Source organism: Lissotriton vulgaris, chromosome 3_1, assembly GCF_964263255.1.
Source record: "Lissotriton vulgaris chromosome 3_1, aLisVul1.2, whole genome shotgun sequence".
In the NCBI taxonomy this organism is placed as follows: Eukaryota; Metazoa; Chordata; class Amphibia; order Caudata; family Salamandridae; genus Lissotriton; species Lissotriton vulgaris.
Window position 1 is genome coordinate 253,635,373 of NC_141689.1, and position 18,725 is coordinate 253,654,097.

The 18,725-nt window shown below is 42.8% G+C and overlaps 1 protein-coding gene across 1 annotated transcript in view; it reads right to left on the reverse strand.

Moving 5' to 3' along the window:
* Positions 1 to 18,725, reverse strand: part of CFAP53 (cilia and flagella associated protein 53) — a 135,153-nt gene that overhangs the window by 22,680 nt on the left and 93,748 nt on the right. The window contains exons 6-7 of the mRNA XM_086960378.1: positions 18,021 to 18,237; positions 6,904 to 7,006 (exon numbers count right to left, since the gene is read on the reverse strand). Of these exons, the coding sequence (XP_086816504.1) occupies positions 6,904 to 7,006; positions 18,021 to 18,237 (320 nt within the window). The remainder of the gene's footprint in view (positions 1 to 6,903; positions 7,007 to 18,020; positions 18,238 to 18,725) is intronic.

Below are 18,725 nucleotides of genomic sequence, written 5' to 3' on the forward strand. Positions count from 1 at the left end.
AACGGCCTGAGTCAAAAAAGCTACGCAAAAAAAATTACAGAGTTTGCAACATGCGGCAGCTAGACTAGTTCTTAAATCATCTACAAGATCTTCTGCCTCCGCTGAGCTTCAGACCCTTCACTGGCTACCCTTACATAAAAGGATTCTGTTTAAGATCTTGCTAACCGCCTTTAGATCCCTTAATAAGACAGGCCCGAGATATCTTACGAGATGTTTGACTCGTTATGATCTCCTGAGATGCCTGAGGTCGTCTGGAGGTAATCTAATTAATATCCCTAGATTCAAGCCTAAGACCAAAGGAGGAAAGACTTTTACAGTACTGCCTCTAAGGTCTGGAACGCCATGCCCATGAACCTCAGACTCCTTCTACAGGAAAACGCCTTCAGGAAGCATTTAAAAACGTGGATCTTTAGTCTGCCAGATGGTTTTGTAGTGGCTGCCATTTAGATCTTAACATTTGGTTTGCACACGTGTTCAGCGCCAGGATGCTCCTTTCGGAGCGACAGTTAGCGCTTTAGAAATACCCCATACAAAATACAAATACAAATACACATTCACAACTTGAAAGAGGGTTTTCAAGCTATTTTGAGCTTTAATGATTTTGTCTGCAAAAAACAATGCGCTAGAGGTACAGCAGTTTTTATGATGGTCCTTTGGCGCCTGTTAATAGACTGTTTTATCCCTTTCTGCATATGATTTTCTTCAAGTTCTTTCTAGGTGTTTGCATTTCCTCTTTTCTTCACAGTGCCTCGTTAAACGATGGTGCTGAAGGGAGTATTAGGTGATGCCTGACTTGACTCACAGGAAGAACAGCATCAATCAGAGCCAATTCTCAATGGTGGGCAAGTCCGCCTCCACTTCATGGCTCATTGTTGGGCCACTAGTCTTTAGATTCAAGGCTGACATATCGATTTTAGACCATTTCCTCACGGTTGTGGATATGTCATGATCTTTATGGTTGCTATGTGAGGATGGGGTATTAAAGGAAAATGGTACTGCCAAGTGGTCAGAACACACTAGGGAAATTGGGGAGTTAGAATGAATGCCCTTCAAATTTGAGAACTGGGGGGCGAGCAAATGACCCACCTTAAGTGTAGGCCCTTTATAATGAGCTTAATGTCTAAGGCTTGGATATTCTCTATGAATGTTGGGGCTCTGATACATTCCTTACAATCAAGGTAAATGTTGAGATGACCTTCTATTGTGAAATTGTCGTATTTCAGGATATATGGTGAGAGGATCTCTAAGATCTGGGTACACCAATTACCCAGTAGTTTGGGGGATGATACATTACTGCTCCTGACAAAGCAACGTAGTTTTATATTGAAAGGGAGAACAAAAGACTCTCAGAGACATTAGTCTCCAGATTCCTCATTCTGCAGTGATATTTTGATTTGAAATTGATTGTAATTCCATCTCCCTCCCCCTGTCCTGCCCTGACGAGCAAGGGTGATCATGCTGTACGCATTGGGCAGGGCAGCAATTATGTCCTGAACCAAAGCTTGGTTAAGCCATGTTTGAGTTAGGACGAGGGTATCTGGGTTATGGTCAGTAAGATAATCAAAGATTTCCCTTTGGAGCCATAGTTAAGACTAAAGCACTGATATTGACCCGCGCCTGTCTTCCATAGGTAACTTTTGGGCTAATGCCAGGTATCAAATTGATTGGTTCCCCAGTCACAGTTTTAAAGTTTCATTGTGCACATTTATCATTGTTGACACTAAATAGAGGAAAGGCAGGCTGCTATTGGGACGGAGAGAGAGTAGGCGCTGTGGACTACTAGGAAGGGATGCTGCACCGGGTGCATACACTAACTTCCCTGGAGCAAATGGGCCATCATTCCGGGACCCTGGTCGCGTTTGGGCATGAACGGGCATAGACAGGTGCATACGGACTTGTCTTTGGAGTGCCTAATTGATACCCCAATAGCAGAATCTTTTCCATTTTGCGCTGTAGGATTTACTTGTGGCCATTGCACGTGATTGCTCAAGAATTGATTTTCATTCCTGTGGAATGATCAGCAATCCAAACTCATTGTCATCAGGAGCAAGACTGATAAATTGAGAAACTTTAGTTGAGGATGGAAAATATAAGCTTTGTTAATTGAAATGAGATTCGCCACAGGCTTTAATTGGATCTGTGGGCACACTGATAGGAGAAGATGTTCTATTTACCAATATTGCCTTGCCCATACTGGAGCTATCAGAATGAGGCAGCACGGTTTCGGTTTTATTTTCAGAATAACTTTGGGAATGAGAGGGAAAGGTGGAAAAACGTAAGAAACATTCCTGTCCAGGCTATTAGAAATGCTTTCCCCGAAGACCTTTTCTGAGGAAATCTGCTTGTGTACATCTTGCATTTCTTGTTGCGAACAAATCCAGATTCGGGGTACTCCACTGTTTGAAGACCTGAAGTAACTGGACCTGGTTCTTTTTCCATTTGTGGCACTTTTTCACAGTCCTGCTCAGAGAATCTGCCCTTTTGCTGTCCACCCCGGGACGTGCTCCACTTGTAAAGAGATGTGGGTAAGGAACCATCTCCATATTTAATGGGCTTGAGAGGACAGTATCTTTAATATAGTTCCTCCTTGCTTGGCGATATAGAACATGGTTGTGGTACTGTCCATCCTTACTAAGATCTATGAATTGCGAATTCTGGGGAAAAGGATCGTAGGCCTAGGAAAACAGCCTTTACCTCCAAAAGGTTGCTGTGCATTTTTAACTCTCGAAAGGACCATTCTCCAAGAATTTCCAGTTCTTGAAGATGAGCTCCCAAACCTTCAAAGGAAGCGTCATTGTCATCACAAATTGAGGATGTGTTGATATGAATGATAGGCCCAGAGAGATATTTCCCTTTTTCCCACCATGATATTGCTAGTTTCATAGTTGGGGTAATATTGACCATGTCCTTGAACGTACCTTGGATTTTTATCCATTGTGCGTCTAATTGCTCCTGCAGTGGAGTCATGTACAGATGACAATTTGGAATGATTGCAATGCAAGAAGACATCATTTCCAACACGGACTTGAATGTCCGAACAGAAGTGGACTCTTTTCTTGAAACAGAAGCTGTTATTTCCATTATACGTTGATTCTCTCCATAATTGGATAAGCTTTGGAGTCCTCTCAGTTCAACTTCAGACCCACACTTTTGAACAGCCAAAGACAGGCCAAAACAGATCTTCTTGCTGAGCAGAATGTGTGTGCCTTGACAAGCCAGATGTCTGGGTATGGAAATACCTGTTGACCATTTGTTCTAAAGATTGCTGTTAAAGCGGCCATGCATTTTGTGAAACCCCTGGGAGCAAATCGTAGCCTAAAGTGAAGTACTTTGAATTTGTAGTGGCACCCTGGCACCTCGAACCTCAGAAATTGCTAATGTTTCACATGTATGGGGATGTGGAAGTACACTTCTAAGAGGTAGAAAGACGACATGTAATTCCCCGGATTTAGGAAGTAGGTTGAATAGAATCACTTGTTGAGATGCATAGAAAGAACCTCCTCTATTGCACCTTTGGAAATAAGTTAACATATTTCCTGCTTTAACAGAACAAAATGTTGATGGCTCCTCTTGCAAAGAGGATGATCGCGAGGCTTTTGAACAAATTCAAAAGTGTGACCATGTTGCATTACGTCTAACACCCACTTGTCTGAAGAGATTCTCTTCCAATGATCGTAAAATTTGGAGAAGGGTAAGCTTATGTATTGTTGATGAGACTCCAAATTGACTAGTGTCTGGAAATTGTGACAGCCATCTAGCCGCTTCCTGGGCTTTTCCTCCCACTGAGGGCCCTCTACGCGTCAGCTGCAGTGAATAGGTGGAAGCTGAGGAGGCTCTGTACTGCTGTTGAGCTTTGTATTGAGGCTTATTCCTTCTGGGATTAGAGTTGATACCTATAAGAGTGGAAGGAAGCTCTTGCTCTGAATTGGCCTCTCCCTCTTTCTCCATAAAAGGGTTGAGAACGTTGTTGCTGCAACATCCCCAGAGAACTTGCTGTGTCGGTATTAATTTTAATAGATTGTAGGGCATCATCGACATGGTTTCCAAATAGATTTTCGCCATCGAAAGGCATATCCAAAATTTTTGCCTGAACTTCCAGGCAGAAGGATGCTTCCTTTAACCATCCTTGCTGGCACAGCACAGCCGCACCCTCCATTTGCCTGAAAGCTGTGGAGAATATATCCATAGCTGCCTCAATAATTTAAGAAGAAGCTCTTTTACCTTCTTGCAGTATTTCTTTGGCCTCGTTCTTTTTGTTGTATGGTAAAAAGTCAATGAGTGTGACCAAATCTGTCTATTATATCGCTCTGAGATGGCTAGTGCATTAGACATTCTAATGGAAATGGATGACACTGCCCAACATTTTCTTGCAGATGTTATTTAGCTATCTTCCTTCTTTGTATCGTGATGCTGAACACTGTGTGGAAGGGTTCGTGGAGTGCCTGTGGGCTGCCTGCATGACAACAGAGTCAGAGCAAGGATGTCTTATTAGACAGGTAGGTGAATTTTCAGGCTCTTTATATTTCTTATCCAGTCGAGGAACGACCACTGAGACAGAAGCTGGAGCTTTTATAACTTTCAACCATTTCTCCCAAATGTAATCCACAGTGAGAATGGATCTAATTGATTTCCCCGCTGAGTCCTTGAAAATATGAAAGAAAACATTCCACTTGTTTTACTGGCAGAGGTAAGTCAACTCACTTGGAAGCATGTTCGAGGAGTTCATGTAAACCTCCTACATTCTCTTGAGGAGAGCTTGCCGGGTGTGGTGATGGCTATGGAGACGAAGGGGCGATACAGTTGTCGCACTCCTGAGCAGAGCGTAATTGATCCTGAGGAAGTTCCTTTCTTCGGTTGATCATCCATGTCACTTTCAATGTAGTCATCCCTGATAGTATTGGAGGCAATAAATGCTTTTCTTTTTGTGATTGAAGACCTACAGGACTACTAGGAAGGGATGCTGCACCGGGTGCATCAGAGGGCCCCGGAGTATGTGGCACTGGAGCATTTGCTTCAGGAAATCTTTTATATTAGAATATTGAACTGCTGAGAGCTCCACTGAAGACAATAGAGCAGCTCCGGGAATATAGTAGCTGGTATAAGTCCAGACCGCTAACATTCCAATGTATGTATTTCTGTTTCTCTCAATTTAATTTAGAACATTCTACCCTCAGTGGTTGGGAAGTTCTACTAGCCTCATAGCCCTTCTGCCTTGGGCTATATCCGTTGTTAAAAGATCTTACTCTTGGGCCTATAACTCGGGCCTTTGACAACAGATATAGCCCTCAGCAGCGTGTTATAATGCTATAATAGTCATGTAAGTCTGTGACCAAAGATAAAGGCACTGAGATGGTGTTGTAACATGAACCATGTTGTTCTTTATATAGCCTATCATAACGGTAGTGCTCCTGGAAAGAGTCGGAACATTGAGTCGCTGACTGGTTTCTGTCTTGAAAAGAATAAGTTCCTTCCAAATATATGAAAGTCTCCCTACCAGGGACATTGTCATCGGTATCTTGACATTTTACATTAAGTTGTGTGGGACTGTAAGCTGGTCCCTCATCCCCAAATGATGTACTGGAGGCAGTCGGGACACCATGCTAGGACGTGTCTGATCCAGGCACTGAAATCCCTTCTGTTGAGATAAATACAGCCAATTTTCGAGCCGCCGACAGACTCATTGACGACGCTGACGATGAGGAAGGGGTCTGTATTCTACGCATCACCTTCGGAAGCGATGTAGGCCTCGACACTGGAGACTTAAAGATTACCATTACCGGGATCGGATAGTCGAAGAAGTGGTTGTCATCATTCTCTTCATCGACCAAGAACAGGTCATTGTCGTTGTGGTTACCAACGCCATCACTGCTACAGAGGGTGATTTTGCAGTCGCCGATGCTCCCATCGACATAGCAGTTGTCAACGACAGATCCCTCGACAAGCTGATTTTTGTAGATGAAAGCTCCTTCAGAGGGGTAATAGGCACTGACAAAGACGATGGAGACTTTCTGAGAAAGGTCGTTGGACTGAAGTCTTCCTTTTTGAAAGATTTTTCAGACTCAGAGTCCTTACTAAGAGATTTTGATTTCTTAGGCTACTTGACATATGAGGTAGAGCCTTCATTTTCACGTTTAACCCCACTGAGGAAATACTTTCATATCCACAGATCGTGAATCAGATTGAGTCTTTTTCTTTTGGAGCCAAAGAACTAGTCTGGCCTCCCAATCTTTCAATGTCTTATCAGAAAAGGTTCTGCAACGCTTACAATCTTTAGGCTTTTGATGAGGATGTAAGCAATATTTGATGGGGATCTTCAGAAAATAGCCTCTGCTTTCCAAAAGAGTGTCTGAAAAGCCTCTTTTTAGATCTCTCAAACATGATGCTGTGGTAAACAAATTGAAGTATTGAACCTAAGGGTTGTTTTAAGGTCAAATGCCTCACTGCTGGAAGAAGGAAAGAAGGTCAAAAGGTGACTGAAGACCAGAAATTGAGCAGGGTTCAGGGAGACTCTCTCACAAACGATGTGCGGTTTGAAATCCGCAGTATGGTGGCCCAGCAGGGGAAGAGTGCTTCAGGGTCTAGGCTCTGATTTGGTTGAAGATCCAAGCATGTGATACTGGAGAGTTAAAATGATCAAAGGACACAAACAAAGTTAATCTAAAAAAATGTGAAGTAGAAGTTGGTTAGATTTCTGTGGGTACTTGTAAGCATTCCAAACACGGGTGATTTTTTCAAGCATGAACAATTTATCACCACTGTATGTGATGGGGAAATTCCAATAATAATCTAATGTAGAATGTTAAACCAACATTAAATGACATTTCAACAGGTGAGTGATATTTTAGTCTTTTCTGAGTGATACTTTACTCTCTTCTAGGCTCATTTCACAACAGGGACACTTACCGTGAAGCTCTTTCCAGTTCTAGCTGCTTGTGCTCTTCAATAGCCTTCTCTAAGAGTTCTCGGTCACGGGCAAGTTCTTCCTGTTTACCTGCATTTCTCGCCACTGAGAAAAAGTACATTTGTTTTTCATTTTCACACATGCATTAAGCAATTAATTTACTTGAGGACAAATAATGCAGGATGTGATCAAAAATACAGCATCAACATTTAGCAGAAGTGTGTCACAAGGAAAGTTGCAAACCCTGTTTCCAACAGATGCAGATTTAGCCATTGATTCATGCTGTAGGTTGGAAAGTTACTTAAAGGCAAGACAACTGAAATTGTTAATTAGGGAGGCCCAGAATAAGACCCTATTAATAATAGCCAGGTAATAGGAGTAATATTTACCAGGTGCAATAAATGGGTATTAGTGCGAGTAAAGCTTCTAAAATGTGACCAAGAAGATTTTTCCGCGTACCACACTAAAAAATGTACACGTCCCGGTATTTTCCAAGTGTTTGTCTCCCTTTAGGTCCCAACAGGTTTGACCGGCAAGTACATGGGATGCAGGGTTATCACGCCCAGGCACGGATTATGAGTGGGCCTGTGCTCAGGGGTCAGAATTTCAAGTTGTGTGGCAGTTACCACACCCAGTGTTACCATGTGCAATAAATACCACACTGAAAATTTCAGCAAGCCAAGCATGCCCGAATTTTACTGGGGAAAACGGTATGGTATTTACGGTGCTATGCATTTTTTGATGTGAAACGCACTAAAATCAACATGTTATTATTGCCTTAGAATAGGTGGGTGTTATTTATTGCACCCAGGGACGGTTTTCCCATAGGAGCAGAGGATCACTGTCCCCCCTCCCGACCCACACACTGTTGCGCAGAAAGTTGGAAAAATAAAATGGGAATGAATGGTTTTATTACAATTTATTTTTCCAGTTTTCTGCCAAATGGAGAAGACAAGGTGGGCATGTGCATCATTGCTGCTGATTGGCAGCAATGGCGAGAGGCCCCTTCAGTTTGCAGTCTGCATGTCGGTTTGGCTGGCTACCATGCTATGGCCAAACCAACATGCGCTATTTAAAATCTACAACCTTGCTGTCCTAGGCAGTTGGGTTGAAGAGCAGGCACAAGCCTCCAGTGCCTTTTTGAGCACTGAGGCAGCCTGCTCCAGCCAATCCAGTTGTTATGTTATGTTATAGCCGTACTTTTAGAGCGCACGGCTACCCCGAGGGGTGTCCCGGCGCTTTAGCAAAGAGGCCTGAAAAACTCAGAAAACAACAAAGCAGAGGCGCAGCAGTCACAGAGATCATGTAGAGAAAAGCACGGTCTTCAGCTCCTTCCTGAAAGCCAGAAGATTATTGGCATTACGGAGGGAGAGAGGGAGCTCATTCCACAAACGAGCCGCCACATATTGGAAGGACCGGCCTCCCATCCGGACTCGTTTCAAAGCAGGAACTACCATTTTTGCCAAATCGGCAGACCGCAACATCCTCCGCGGAACATAGGGAGCAATGCGCTTCCTAATGTAGCCGGGGCCAATAGAATGAAGGGCTTTGAATGCCAAAGTGAGGATTTTGAACCTAATTCTACTCGAGATAGGTAGCCAGTGCAGCCTTTTAAGCAGCACTGAGGCGCTGGCTCTCCTTGGCAGGCCGAATATGGCTCTAGCCGCCGAGTTTTGGACGATTTGCAGTCTGGACAAGAGGTACTTTGGCAGACCTGCAAAGAGCGCATTAGCGTAATCTAATCTAGATCCCACAAGCGCCTGGACTACGGTCTTACGGTATTGTAGGGAAAGCAGTGGAAGGAATTTCCTAAGCATCTTAAGGATGCCGAAGCATTTCCCCGATAGCCCCAGAATGTGGGGTCGAAAAGAGAGATCGCCATGGAATACAACTCCAAGGTTTTTCACTTGGGAAGATGACGTCTCAGGAGGAAACATATCCTGGGGCCACCACGACTTCCACCCAGGGGCAGGGGCACAGCCGAAAAAGAGCAGCTCAGACTTATCTGAGTTGCATTTCAGGCTGTGCCGCTGAAACCACTTGAAAACTGCACTCAAACAGTCTTTAATTCTGTCGCCGTCAAACACCTCTCCCTTCCTGCATGTAAACAGGAGCTGAGTGTCATCAGCGTATGAGATGACCCGGGCCCCATAAGCCTCCGCTACCCTCGCCAGAGGGGCCATATAGATGTTAAAGATGGTGGGGCTCAGAATGGACCCTTGAGGCACCCCCACCTCTAGCGATGGCATTTCCGCGGAGAACGGTGGAGCCCAGATCACCTGCCGACGGTCGGCTAGGAAGGATTGGAACCAGTTCAGCACCGTCCCCCTCAGTCCTATCTCCCTGAGTCTTAAAAGGAGGCCTGCGTGGGGGACGGTGTCGAACGCCGCCGACAGGTCAAGCATGACTAACATAGCCTTTCCCCCCAGATCGAGCGTCTCCCTGATGGCGTCGGTCACCTCCACGAGGGCTGTCTCCGTGCTATAATTAGCGCGGAAGCCAGATTGAGAATCGTGGAGCAGGTTGTTATTCTCGATAAAGGTGGTGAGAGAGTGTTGAACATGTTTCTCAACCACCTTCGCCAGAGCAGGGAGGAGGGAGATCGGTCTATAGTTAGCCAGCTGCAGGGGATCTAACAGAGGTTTTTTAATCAGCGGCAGAATGAGTGCATGTTTCCATTCTCAAGGTACCACCCCGGAGCTCAGTGACAAATTGAGCAAGGGGTTCAGCAAGCTGTTCACTGCCGAAGCCACCTTGGCCAGACACTTAGCTGGACAAGCATCCAAAGGTGAACCGGATTGAAGCCGGGATAGTAGCTCAAGTGAGGTTTCACAGGACAACTGGGGAAAAACCGATAGTGTGGGCCCTGGCTCTACCTCTGAGGTAGAAGCCGACCTCCAGTTGGAAACTGGGGCAGCGGCATCCACAGAAGTAGCCACAGGGGGAAAAGAGTCCTGAATCTTTCTGATTTTTGTGACAAAAAAGTCAGCAAGCTGCCTAATCCAGTCTTCCGTGTGAGAGTGTGAGAGGGCGCCTCAATTCTGAACAGTTCCCTGCTCGTGTTATCAGCTTGGTCTATTCTATGTTCGAGGTAGTCCTTTTTGGCTACAGCAATCTGTTTGTGATACAGTTTCATAACATCACGATACTTGGTCTTCTCCACAGGATCGTACATACGGCGCCAGAGTCTTTCCGCCTTTTTGCAATCTTGGCGCATTGTGCGTAGTGTGGGGGTAAACCAAGGAGCGGAGTCATGGCAAGGGGCTATTCTAGCTGCCTTCAAAGGGGCTAACTTCTCAAATCTTGTTTGTAACCAGTTCTGCACCAAAGTTACATCCACTTCTATGTGCCCTGTCAGTTGACACGGGTGTTGATATAGCGCATCAGAGAGCATGTCAGCTGTCACTAAGTGAAAAGCTCTAGACTGTCGAGTCTTCTCCCTCTGTGATCTTTGGCTGGTCCTAGACTCATGTATTATAACAAAATTTATTAAAAAATGGTCTGACCAGAGAACAGGGAGCGGCGGGGACACCTCGATAGGCACCGTAGAAAAAATTAAGTCAAGCGTGTGGCCTTTGACATGGGTGGGACTATCTATGAAAGGGGCGAGGCCCAGCAATGTAGTGATGTCCCGCAATTTGGACGCTTCAGCGTCTGTTATTGAATCCATGTGCAAGTTTAAATCGCCCAGTAGCATGCAGTGCTCTACTCGCATGCAGGATGTAGCTAAAGCAGACTGCAGGTCCTCAAAAAAAGAGCCAATGGGGCCCGGTGGTCTATAGATGAGAATCCCTGTACATGTCTGTGTGACCGAAAGATGGAGATTGAAGCCAAGGGCTTCACATCCTGTGATATTGCTTCACTCATGCTGCTTCACAGCATGAGAACAGTGTCTAGATTGGATAGGGACCTGTGAGAACTGTGGGACCTTGTGCTCGGAGGAGTCTGGAGCTGGGGATTGGAGAACATCGAAGGCATGCTGCAGGCTATGCTATTTTTTTTTCTTTATTAATTTTTTAATGTTTATGTGTATGTATGTATAGTTATTGTATGTTTATTGTATTTATGTCGCCGCACCATTTTTGACTGTCACCAACCGCCACTGATAAGGTAAGAGGAGCAGATTGTCAGTACAGTAAGAGAATTCCATGTGGATGCTGTTTGTATCTCCAAGTCATTGGAAAGTGACACTCCTCACAAGTAGACATAAACAAACCTGTACTTTTGGATTATATGTCCCAGTCGGTGTCATTGACAAAATGAAATTCACCTCCCCTATTACAAAAGTCTTCACCGATTCCAGTTATTCCTGTCGCAGCCCATCATAGAACCAAGGGTCGATATCATTATGCTTATAAAATGGCAGGAGATGCACAAGATTACTATACAATCAGCATAAGCTGCTACACTATGACCATGTTCTAGCTGCATGAAATGAGTTCATCATGACTTGATTATCTTTAGAATGTAAAGTTAAAACTCCTTATGTAGAGGGGGTGAATGACACATAGTGTATCCAATCCATCCTCCAATGTTTCCCCACTTTAGCATCCGCACCATTGCTTAGACATGTTTTCACCAGATAGGTAATGTTCTCCTACTGCAAGGACTAAATTATCCTCTGCCTCTTAAGGGGATTGTGATTGCCTAAATAGTCATGGAAATTTACTTTACCTTCCTCTTTGTAGGTGTCAAAAAATATACGAGCAAACAAATCAAGCCGCTAAGCTTTTCTCCCCATGCATCAACTCAACATAATTACTGCATCGATCAATCCAGGCTCAAATCCAATCAAACCAGTTCCCAAATGCAACCCCAGAACTACATGGCTTAACTTAATCAGTGATCTTAGTGGATCAGGGCCTGTCAAGTGTGGGCCCTAACAAAGCAAGAAAATGGAAGCCAAGGCAGGGCCCACTGGCATCTACTTTGGTGCGTCACATGATATGGAGAAAACAAATGTACCTGCCTGCCTAATATCAGCACACTGCAATACAATATCATTGAGAATCCTCTTTGCAACATCAGGACAAAGTGACACAGTGGATACTGTAGTTTACCATTAGTGTCCCAAGGGCTAAGGTACTCTCCCACTCTCTCCTTCTCAGAAGCACACCAAGAGTCACTTTCCCAAATGTGACTCTTTGAATAATTCTACCCCGACGTCCAGGATATGGCCGCCATTAATACACGGGAAGTGGATGTATGGCTTCATGTATCACTGTTGGAGGGTGAAAAAGAACAGCTATTGAATGTGATTATCATCAGTAAACGGAGTGTGAGTAAGGAAGTAGAATAACTGCCTTAGGTACATGGAACTTGACCTTTATGTAGATCAACGACCTGAAGACAAATTCGTCTTAATCAACTTGTGCAATTCACCATCAAGCATTAGTTGTTTAGTGCCTGTTCTGGAGTCTTAGGGTTTTTAAATACCCCCAAATTACTCTTTTCTTGGGTGTTCAAGTCAGGTTTATTTAATTGACTACAATGTATTTATTTAGCAGTTGATAGAGCCTGCAATTACCGTTATGGTGTCCTGGTGCTGATTGAGCTTAATCATGAAAAATTGCAAAGTGAAGAGCCAGGTTTTTTAAGGGTTTTGGAACTGAAGGTACTGCTCATGGTACAGATCTGCAGTGGAAGAGAGTTTCAGGTCCTGCATGTTTGGTATGGAAAGAAGCTGCCTCTGTGCAGAGATCTTTTAACTTTGGGTACTCTCAGATAGCAAAGGGAAGAAGGTCAAAGAACCTGGTGTGGTTGACGCAACTGAAAAGTTCTGAAAATGGTATGTCTGCTGCACAGCATAGTGATTTATGATTTGCTCTGCTTCTTCCCTGGAAGTTTCGGGGGGATTCGTCAAGCAGGGGCCGAGAAAAAAGGGGGTCCCAAAACGTGTTTTCCCCATGTTAATTTCCATAGGACGAATAGACAAGGCTACAGCCCGAACCGCTGAACGGAATTACACCAAACTTTGCAAAATTTTAGGGACTGGTACGCAGAAGTGCCTTTTCTATATTTGGTGAAAATTGCTCCAGTGGTTTTTACGAAAATTAGGTTAAAAAACACATATATATCTATATGCGCGCTTCCAGCGCTTACCGGTACGCGTCCCGTGGAGTGCACCCTGCGCAACACGGAAGTGCGCGAGCGGAAAGCTGATTGGCTCTCGGGTGTCTGTAGAATCGAGACACAAGAGGTGAAAAAAAAGGAGGAAATGATTATAAGGGGGCAGGGTAGACCCTCCCTGACCCCCTAGGTTTTCTGAGGGGGGCCTAGAAGGACCCTGAAGGGCAAAAAAACATTTTTTTTATTTTTTATTTTCGCGGGGTAAGCGCTGGGTGCGTTCCCATGTACGCTTCCCGGTACGCGCACCCTGAGCGCACCACGGGGAAAAACAGTGTAAAAAAATTAGAGTACAAATATAATTTAGAGTGCTTAGAGGTAGGGTAGCTCTGAAAATAACTTTTTTTTCTTCTGTTTTATAACGATTTTATATTTTTTTGTATTTTTTTTAGGGGAAAAACAAAACCAGGGATTCCAAAACTGCTCAACAGGAGCAAAAAAAGGTGAAAAATTTGGGATGGGGATGGCAGCGGTGTTCCTCTCTCCTCCGAGCAATCAGTTCAATACTCTGCTCCCCATAACAGAGCAGTTCATCGCAGTCCATGCATAGAATTTTCATGCGTGCAAACTGCGGCTGCACGTTCCGGATCATTCTTCCACCTTCTCTTTCAGAAGCTGTTGCACCACCAGTCGAGGTGCTGGCCCCATCTCTCAGTGCATTCCGTGCCAGGTCCCTGACAATCTCCCGGGCATAGTTCTGGGGGTGCCTTCTTTGCACATGTCTAATCATGGTGGAGTTCCTAAAACTGTATTTTTTTCTGGGGTCACCACGTGAAAGAATTGTGTGACATATCTTGCATTCCACCTTTGGAGCATTCACTTTCTTCTCACCTTCTGGAATGCTGAAAAACTTCCAGATGAAGTGCTCCGTAACTTTTGGTTGAGGAGATTCCTCATGGAGAAACTCATCAGAGTCACTGCTGCTTGATGCTCTTGCAGTCATTTTTTCCATAGAATTGAAGAGGAGAAAAAGGGAACAGGTCTTGCTCTCTCCAAAGTGAAAGAGGTAGTGAAGGAAATGAGTGGGGTTTTCATTAGTTGTAAACAAACTGTTAACAACCAATGAAAAGTGTTATTTTAAGGTCACATGACTTGATGCGCTTACGCTACGCGCTCCGGAGCGCTTCCGGGGGCGCTTACGAGGCACGTACGTAGGCGCTTCCGGGGGCGCTTACGCGGTGTGCCATCATGACATTTTGTTAGATTTTAGGAAATGCGTTTAAAGTTAAAATACGGTTATTTAAAATCAAAAATAATACTTTTATAAGTATGCCACTGAATGTATTGCATTATTATTTACTTTAAATACATACTTTTATTTTTTTTCGCACGCGGAAATAGAGCTCTCGATACGTGTACGGGTGCGTTTACGGGTGCGCGAACCCTGAGCGCTCCGAGGTAAAAAAAAAATTTTTTAAACTACAAGAAAAATACATTGAAAAATTATTACTTTTTTTTTATTAAAAATATAATAAATAATAGTTATAAAAAATAGCTATTAAAAAAACTTAATAATTCACTTTAAAAATCGTAGGTTACAAACTCGTTATAGTAAGGAATTAGCTTTTAAAAAACCTTTGAAATTCACTGAAAAAACCATAGGTTACACACTTGTTATAGTTAGGAATTAGGATTTAAAAAACCTTTGAAATTCACTGAAAAAACCATAGGTTTCACACCAGTTATAGTTAGCTGAACATTTTACTCATACAAAACCATTGAAATTCCCACGTTATAGTTAGTTGGACTCACTATAACTTGCGCACCCGCAATCCACTGCTGATAATGTCACATATTCCTTCATTCATGACATGGTCAGTGACATCACTGATGACATCATCCATGTGATAATACGATGCACCTGCTCACACTCTGATCTAACCTTTGATACACCAAGTGTTAAATACAAACTACCATTCCTGAAATTATTGACACACCAATACCAGTAACTACATACGCACTCACCGATTCCTAGGTTTACACACACATCCACTCATTCACACATACAATCACTCATACATACAGACACTCATCAATACAACACTATCATAAGCACTCATCCATGGAGTTACTCACACACCTAATCAGTCATGCAAAGAATCAATCACACTCCCATTTCCTCATCTATACAGTTATATAGACAACACCTCAAATATACAAACATATACTAACACATACTTACTATCTTATACAATCACTGTTACAAGAACACATTGATCCATACAGCCACTCACACAATCACTGGCTCTCGTGTATAGTCATTTATATATGCCAACTCTCACATGCACTATGTTTTATATATCTACTTACTTGGAAATGTAGCACTGAGATATCCATTCAGTCACCAAAACACCCATGCACACAGTCAACTGCCCATACAGCTGTTTCCACATGTACTCTTGAACCCATACACCAGGTGAATCAACTGCTTACACATCTATGCACAGAGCCACACACCTCCCAGCCACCCACACACACACTCAGCCTCACATACAAATACTTGGGCAATCAATCAATACCCCATATAGCCACTCATATAACTGATCAACATATGCAGCAGCTTACACAACAACAGACATACTGATGCACACATTCTGACAGTATAGTCACTAACCAATGCATTCCGTAAGACACATTTAATCACTCACTTATACAGTCAGTCACGCACCTACTAAATCCTTCATCCAGACACTTATACATCCACTCATTCTTCAATATGTAAAACATATTTAAACTTTACAGAAACACACAGTCACTGGATGATGTCATCAGTGATGTAACTGACCATGTCATGAATGATGTAATATGTGACATCATCAGCAGTGGATTGCGGGCGCGCGAGTTATAGTGAGTCCAACTAACTATAACGTGGGAATTTCAATGGTTTTGTATGAGTAAAATGTTCAGCTAACTATAACTGGTGTGAAACCTATGGTTTTTTCAGTGAATATATATATATATATATAAATATATATATATATATATATAAAGGCTTTCAAATATGCTGTTTTCTCAATAGGTAGCCAGTGAAGTTACTTAGGAGATGGGAAATCTGGGTTTGTGGTTACTGAGCTTGCTTCAGTGGGAGTTGACTCTTCTTCGATACGTTTAACGTTGATGTGGATGTTGAAAGAAGACCTAACTGGCTCTAGCGCTTATTAGCAATATTTTGCCTCCTTGATATGGAAATTAGGGCACATATGGGGACGGACAATCAGTCTTAGTTGTATTGCAGGGCCTTTGCCCATGAGTGTTTTCTTTAATGTGCAGCTTTTTCCAGACTAATTGATATCTAGTTCATAGAATGCGCCCCACGGTCACACTGACTAAAGGTTGTACAGTGCGGGGCTGGCTTATGAAAATGCATGAATAGCCTCCTTCATGTTCTGATGTAACTTTATACTTGTTACAAATTATAAAATGGTAACGAAAAGCGTTTGTTAAAAATATATATATATCTCTAGTATTGAAGACTCCCAGCTGAAAAGGTGTACATATGATGCGTTTGTCTTAGAGAATAAAGAACAATCGGTAAAAATAAAGTGGGCTTTATCTACATAGGACAAAGTACTGAAATTGTGAAAATGGTAATGCAAAGTAGAGAATATTTGAAACAACGAAAGCAAAAGAACTCTGCCCTATTTCAAAGTAAATGAATAAAAAACCCTCTGCACAAAGTTTGTTACTTTGAAGAGGAACAAGAGAGGAAGAAATGATCATATATTTCTTTATATTACCTTTGATTTCAAACCCATTATTCATGCAGATCACATTATATCTATGAAATATTCTAAGAAATATCCAGGTATAAGATAATTCTAATTTTCAAGTAACATACCAAATTACAAAAATGTGTTTATAGGTCACATAATTATATGCAAGGGGTAAGGCATGATGGAAAACGCGATTTTTGGGCTCTCAAGACATTTAAAAAAACACTGAGCCTTGAGACATAGTTATTACATGCCTCCAAAATGTATCAGTGACATACATGGTTACCCGTTGTGTACCATCTGTATCATTATTTGTAATGGATACAACAGCCTGGAAGTCAGTTGCAGACACTTACAGTTAACTCTACATCTATCAGTCTCTGGGCCAGATGTACGACCATGTCATTTAGCGCCTAGCAATTTGCGACACATTGCGAGTTGCACATTGCGAGGCACTAAATGAAATGTACAACAGTGTGTTAAACACTGTTTGCGATTCCCAATGGGATCCCAAATTGCGAGGCTCATTAACATTAATGAGCCTCTCGCAATTTGCGAGCCCATGGGGAATGCCAGCCCTCCCAGGGATGGTGGCCTGCTGGGCTCAGCAGACTGCCATGTCTGGGACTGCTTTTAAATAAAGCAGTTGTTTTTTTTAAATGCATCCCCTTTTTCTAAAAGAAAAACGGGATGCATTTAAAAAATAAAAATGAAACGGTTTTATTTCGTTTTTTAAGTGCAGGCATTGGTCCCTGGGACCACTGCCTGCCCTAAAAAAATATTTTGCATGCATTTGGAAAGGACCCCTTTTCATTTGCGAATGCATTACCACCTACTTGAAGTAGGTGGTAATTGCAAGTGTTTTGTGACCGCAATTGCGGTCGCAAAACATTTGTACATAGTTTTGAGGGTCGCAAAACATTTGTACATAGTTTTGAGACTCACTATTTGGAAGGGACCGCCCCTTCAAAATAGCGAGGCGAAAAACCTATTTAGCGAGTCTCAAAAAAATTGAGACTCGCTAAATAGGCTATGTGCATGGCCCGATAGGTTTTTGCAAGCGAAACGGGTTCACAAAACCGTTTTTCGTATGCAAAAATGTGTCGTACATCTGGCCCTTATTCCCTTAATCCTTCCATTTAGAAGATTCAGCATTTCTTTTGGTAAGCCTTCACATGATCAATTCTTGCACAAAAAATATAGGAGTATAATATTCTTTATCTACTAACCATAAAAACATCAGCATGGAGTATACAAAACATAACTAAACAGATCCTTACATTGTTCACATATCTGTAGATGTCGCATATCCATGACCTCTTGCATTAAGCGGTCCCGGGCTTCTCTTTCTAACCGCATTTGCGCTGCACGCTTGGCCCAGGTTTTCTGCAATTCTGCATCAATCAATTTGTCCATTTCTTTCTCCTGTAGTTTCTCCTCTTCCAACTGCCTGGCTAGGTAGTCCCGATAGATCTGCTGCTCCTTGCGCATCTCCTCCTATAATACAAGTGTGAAAAAAATTCTCTTTTTTTTTTTAAATTTACTTCATATAATTGATTATTGCATTCGTCTCACCCAGAAGCATATTAGGACTCGGTGTTCTGGGTGACTTGTATCCTTCCACAGCTGTTGGTGCTACATTCAGGGAACTACTTTTTTCTATTACCTTAAAGTAGGGTGACCAGAATTTTAGAGCCAAAAACCGGGACATTCCACAAAAACAGAAGCGAGCACATAGAATGACAACCCTCCTCAGCAGAAAAGTACAGAACAGGCAGGTGGAATATACATGAAATGCAAATTTTAAACCCAGCGGCTTACCTGTTACTTAAATTGCTTCCTTGAAAAAACTGCTAACTATCCCTGCTTAATAAAACATAAAAAAGCACCTCCCGCGGTTTTCAGTCCACCCTCTTCAAAAACCGGGACATGAGCTACATTTAATGAAATCTGCTGGGACAGCTGAGAAACAAGCATTTACAATG